At 42.9% G+C, this 6,000-nt stretch overlaps 1 protein-coding gene across 5 annotated transcripts in view; it reads right to left on the minus strand.

Annotated features, from left to right (window-relative positions):
* Positions 1 to 2,486, minus strand: part of PECAM1 (platelet and endothelial cell adhesion molecule 1) — a 62,340-nt gene extending 59,854 nt beyond the window's left edge. For 4 of the 5 annotated variants that reach the window (XM_043905050.1, XM_043905051.1, XM_043905049.1 and 1 more), the window contains exons 1-2: positions 1,613 to 1,887; positions 1,500 to 1,526 (exon numbers count right to left, since the gene is read on the minus strand). In XM_043905050.1, the coding sequence (XP_043760985.1) occupies positions 1,500 to 1,526; positions 1,613 to 1,676 (91 nt within the window). In that variant the 5' untranslated portion in view covers positions 1,677 to 1,887. Of the gene's footprint in view, positions 1 to 1,499; positions 1,527 to 1,612; positions 1,888 to 2,338 lie in introns of those variants that run through there. The other variant, XM_043905046.1, reaches the window with a different exon arrangement.
* Positions 2,487 to 6,000: the final 3,514 nt, after the last annotated feature.

Here is a 6,000-nt window from a genome sequence, read left to right on the forward strand (position 1 = left end):
TACTGAAGCCTGCTCACTCTAGAGCCCACATTTACTAAAGACCGTGCTCTTGCAACAAAGAAGCCACTACAATGAGAAGTCCGGGCAGGGCAACTGGAGAGTAACCCCTGCTCACTGCAACTAGACAAAGCCCTCAAACAGCAATCAAGGCTCAGCACAGCCAAAAATAAAACAAAATTTTCAAACAAGCAAACAAATAACAGTACAGAGGTACCTCAAAAAAAAAAAAAAAGCTCCAAGAGACAGAGTAATAGTAGCTTTAAAGATCTGAGTCAAACCTGTGGCTTCAGACTCCAGACAATCGGGTTTTGAGAAGGGGAAGTTCTATTGCTGATGTTCTAACTGACTCTTTTTGGACAAGTTCCTCTGAGGGTCAGAGATTTCATCGGTCAAGTAGTCTGATTACGAAGCTAATGGACATCCTGATTCTGTGGGTAGCCATGGGGATCAAACACCCTTCGAAGCACTTGGGCAATCACAGGAGACCTGCCAAATCGGCCTCATGAGTCTCATGAGCCCTCCCCATACGAGTGACTGCTCCAAGCTGGGGGCTCAACAAACAGCCACGCACATAAGGCGTCTCCAAGCAGCAACCCAGTCACCCAACTGCTGCCAACTGACGTGACCTCTGACAAGGGGATCTCATTCTGTGAGCTCTCCCTCTATTCAGTCCCCAGACCCCGCCCAGTCCCCTACTTCACCGGGTCCCAGATGAAGCACAACAAAACCTGCTTATCTTAACGATTCCAAATCAGCTCTAAAGTGGATGACAGGCCAGATTTCAAAGTCAGGCAAAAACCTGCTTCCCGTGCCCCAGAACAAAGTATTACAGGTATTTTGCAGATAATTTGCAGGTATGTTAGATATCATAGCCTCATGGATAGATGGGAGATGATATCTAACCTGTTTTAGATCATTTAGGAGAGAAGTCATAATGACAATTTATTTATTTATTTTTCATAACGACAATTTAAACTCTGTTCTGACTTCATGAATCTAACAAGTTGATTGTATCTCATTTTTTAGTAAAAACAATTGGGGATATGAAAAATAGATATGCTATGGTAGAGGGCTTCCCTGGTGGTCCAGTGGTTAAGAATCCACCTTGCAATGTGAGGGACAGAGGTGCAATTCCTAATCCAGGAAGACCCCATGTGCCGAGGAGTAACTAAGCTGGTGAGCCAGAACAAGGGAAGCCACCACAATGAGAAGCCCGCCGCGCACCACAGCTGGAGAGTAACCTCCGCTCGCCGCAGCCGGAAAAAACCCGAGCGCAGCGACAAGACCCACCGCAGCCGAAAACTAAAATGAATAAATTAACAAATAAATCTTAAAATTAAAAAAAGAAAGAAATTTATGGCAGAACAACAACCAAAAAAAAACCCCAAATTGTGGAATCACTCGTTTTCCAATCACCCCTCCTTTCACCCACCAATCCTAACAAGCAGAAAGAGTCACAGAAAGAGGGAATGAAGCTAGATGGGAATCTCACGACTTACAGTTTTCTTGACCTTTGAGGCTTGAACCTGGAAAAGACAGGAGAAATACATTGATTTCATGAGCTTCCCTTCTCAAGAAGCTTAAGTGATGTTGAGCAAGAGTGGGAACTCACAGAGCAAAAGTGTCAGCAGGGCTCCGAGCCACATCATGCCCTGCTGGGTCCACCTCAGCTGCATCCTGAGAGAAGCGAAGACTTTGGCGGTTAGTTCTGCGTTGCGGCCATGCCCCGGGGGGCAGAAGACACTTCTCTGGAGTCACAGTTGAGAGATCTGCCCTGTGAAAAGCAGAGACCACAATTGGGAGCGTCTCCAGGCGCTGCGGACACACTGGCCGAGGCGCTGGTCAGGTAATGGCAGCCATGCTAGAAACCAGGAACAATGCCTGGACGGCCTCATATCTCCTCAGGAAATGACTGGCCTTCCTGAGGGGCCACTGAGCGCAGCTGCTTTGTTTAGTTTGTTTGGGGTGGGGGGAGACATGAGTGACATTTGCCTCAGCGCTCCTGACCCTCTTTGTGTCTCCACTGGGTCTGGGGGCCCCCTTCTCATGGCAGCCTGAGAAGTTCCTCCCTCCCTTTCTCCAATCTTCCCACAAAGGGCTTCTCTCCCCGCACACTCAGCACGTCTCTCTGCTTTTCCTCTGGCCCCTCCAAGGGGTCTCTTCTCACACAGCCCAAGTCTGGACCTCCTGCCTTTCCTGATACGGGCTTGGAGAGGACTGACTGTTTTTCTAGAGAATTGCAGGTTTGTCAGGGAGACCCTGTAATGCCCTTCCCCAACCACCATTGCCCTCCAGAGAAAGTCACTTCCCCATCCTTCACGGCCCAGCCCTTGCTTACCTCTCCAGCCTGGTGTCTCACTTCTTCCTTCCTTGCCCTGCCCTCTGGTTGCTGAAATTTATAGTTCCCAGAACACATCACATGTCTGTGACTTTGCCAACACTCTGGTACCCTTTCCCCTCTCCTTTTCTGACGAATTCCTACCCATTCATCATAACTCAGTCTAGGCATCAATCCTTCAGCATCCTCCCCTGTCTTCCCCACACTGAGCTGCCCTTCCTCTGGGCCCCCTCACCTTCCTTTCTCAGACACTTTCTAATATGCCCCGCCTCCCCAAGCAGACTGCTGGCTCCATGGTGGCAGGCACAGTGCCTGGTGCCTAGTAAATGATCAAAAACCACGAGTAAAATGGGTGATAGACTGAAAGAGGACAAGTTAACTGTATGGTCAGAAAGAGAGTATCATTGCCTTGGGGGTCACAGTGCTCCTTTCTGAAAAGGTACCCTTGAATACTGTCACATGGTAAATCTGGAAGTTTTGATAAGAGCTGTTAGAGGGCAATGCGTGCAGAAAGGATTTTTTTCTTTTTTTTTTGGTTGTTGTTGTTTTGTATTTTCCACTCCCCGCTATAAACTATCTTCTTTGGCAACCTATTGGAAATTACTCCCACCCATTTACCAAACTTCAATTTGGCAGGAAAAGAAAGGAAACGTCATGAGTAATAAAATAAATGTTGGTGTCAAAGGTGACTTTTACCTACTGTGGAGTAAGCAACTTCTGTTTCTCAAAGTGACATTCAAGCAAGAGTGATAAATGTCCCACCCCATGGCCCTAAGTTCCAAAGTAAACGTCCAAAAATTAGTCATTGTTTCATACACAATGCTAGTACTTTTAGAACACACCAACAGAAAATAAAGCTTTATTTCAAAAATGTGTTACTGCTTTTTAAAAAAGTAGAAAAACTATATCCTACAATGTACACTATGCACCAGAATAAATTGCAAATAGACCAAACTGAAAGTACAACTGAAACATAAAAGTTCTAGAAGAAAACATAAAAGAATTCCTCATGCCTTGGGCAAAGGCTGGCTTAACTATGATTTAAAATCCAGAAGTCATAATATGAAATGTTGGCAAATTATACTCCATGAATTAAAGTTCTGCTTTGCCCGCAATCCCCCCCAAAAAGTTCAGTCAAGAGAAAAACTACAAACTGGAAAAAATATTTGCAACTCCCATCGTAGACAAAGAGCTAACTCTAATATGTATATAAATGGACTCATATAGTATGTACTTTTTTATTGGGGTTTTTTTTTTTTTTTTTTGGTCTATCTTCTTTCAATCAGCATAATCAATACTACACCTTTTTTATTGCCGAGTAACATTTCATTGCATGAAAATACCAGTTTGTTCATTCACCCACTTACGGACATGTGGTTTGTTTCCAATTTTGACCTAATACAGATAGAGCTGCTATAAACAAGCCTTTGTCTGGACACATCCTTTCATTTCACTTGAGTAAATACCTAGAAGCAGAATGCCTGGGCTTTATGGTAGGTGTATGTTTAGCATTTTAAGACACTGACAAACTATTTACCATGCTGATTACACCATTTTTTCATTCCCATCAGGAGCGTATGAGAGTTCTACTTGCATCACATCCTCTCTAACAGTGGCAGGTCAATCTTTCCAAATTTAGCCATTCTAATAGGGAGCATGTGTACGTACATGCTCAGTCATGTCCAGCTCTTTGTGAACCCATGGCTCCTCTGTCCATGGAATATTCCAGGCAAGAATACTGGAGTGGGTTGACATTTCCTTTTCCAGGGGATCTTCCTGACCCAGGGATTGAACCCAAGTCTTCTGCACTGGCAGGCGGATTCTTTACCACTGAGCCACCTGGGGAGCATAGAGCTTTCTTATTATGGTTTGAACTTGCATCTTCCTAATGACTAATGATATTGAACATATTTTTATGTGCTTATTTGTTATTTAATGGGTCTATTAAAATCTTTTGCTCTATTATTAGTTAGGTTGTTTGTTTTCTTAGTGTTGTGCTTTTAGAATTCTTTATATATTCTGGATACAAGTCTTTTATCAATTATGTGATTTGCAAATATTTTCTCCTAGCTTGTGGCATGTTTTTTTATCTTCTTCAGTTCAGTCGCTCAGTCATGTGTGATCCAATGGACTGCAGCATGCCAGGCTTCCCTATCCATCACCAACTCCCAGAGCTTGCTCAAACTCATGTCCATTGGTTGGTGATGCCATTCAACCATCTCATCCTGTCTTTTATCTTTGTAATGGTATCTTTTAACAAGCAGAAGCTTTAAATTTTTAAGACTGAAGCCCATTTTTCCTTTTATGGATTTTTCCCTTTATCCATTTTTCCTTTTATGGATCACATCTAATGTATGACATCTAAATGGATCAGATTTCCTTTTGGTGTCATGTCTAAAATATCTTTGCCCACCAACGTCTCAAAATTTTTCCCCTATGTTTTTACATTTCAATCTATTATCTATTTTGAGTTAACTTGTGTACATGATACAAGACATGGATCAAAGTTCTCTCTCTCTCTTTTATTGCATCAGTTCAGTTCAGTTGTTCAGTTGTGCCCGACTCTTTGTGACCCCATGAATTGCAGCACTCCAGGCCTCCCTGTCCATCACCAACTCCCGGAGTTTACTCAAACTCATGTCCATCGAGTCGGTGATGCCATCCAGCCATCCCATCCTCTGCCGTCCCCTTCTCCTCCTGCCCCCAGTCCCTCCCAGCATCAGGGTCTTTTCCAATGAGTCAACTCTTTGCATGAGGTGGCCAAAGTATTGGAGTTTCAGCTTCAGCATCAGTCCTTCCAGTGAACACCCAGGACTGATCTCCTTTAGGATGGACTGGTTGCATATGGATGTCCAATTGTTCTGGCATTGTTTGTTGAAAAGACTGTCTTTTGTCCAGTTAATTCTCTTTGAACTTCTGCTGAGAATCAGCTGTCCATATGTGAGCACATATATTCTGGAGTCTGTATTCTATTCCACTGATTTGTGTGTTTACCTTTATGCAGTACCATCCAGTTTTGATTTCTGTAGCTTTAAAATACATCCTGAAGTCAGGTAGTGTTAGTCCTCAAACACTTCTCTACCTTTTCAAAATTACTTGGACTATTCTAAACCCTTCATCCTTCCATATAGTTTTAAAACCAACTTCTCAGTTTCAACCCAAAAAGAAGCCTTCCAAAAATTCTATTGGAATTTCATTGAAATTCATGGGAATCAATTTGGGGAGAACTGACGACCTAACAATACTGAGTATCTGACCCATGAACATGGCATATCTCTCCATTTATTTGTCTTCTTTGTTTTCTCTCAGCAGTTTTATAGTTTTCAGTATATTTTTCATTATAAACTGTGTCCTTTTTAGTTTTTAAATCATGTGACTGTATCAGGGTGTTGGAAATCATTTGAAATGGCTGTTGTAGGGACTTCCCTAGCTGTCCAGTGGCTAAGATTTCATGCGTCCATTGCAGGGGGCCCAGGTTTGTTCCCTGGTCAGGGAACTAGATCCCACATGATGCAATTAAGAGCCTACATGCCCACAACTAAAGATTCTGCATGCTGCAACTAAAATCTAAGATCTCACATACTGCAACTAAGACCTGGTACAGCCAAGTAAATAAATATTTTTAAAATAATAAAATAAAATAAAATAAAACGACTCCTGTA

The sequence above is a fragment of the Cervus elaphus genome, chromosome 5 (assembly GCF_910594005.1).
Source record: "Cervus elaphus chromosome 5, mCerEla1.1, whole genome shotgun sequence".
Classification (NCBI taxonomy): Eukaryota; Metazoa; Chordata; class Mammalia; order Artiodactyla; family Cervidae; genus Cervus; species Cervus elaphus.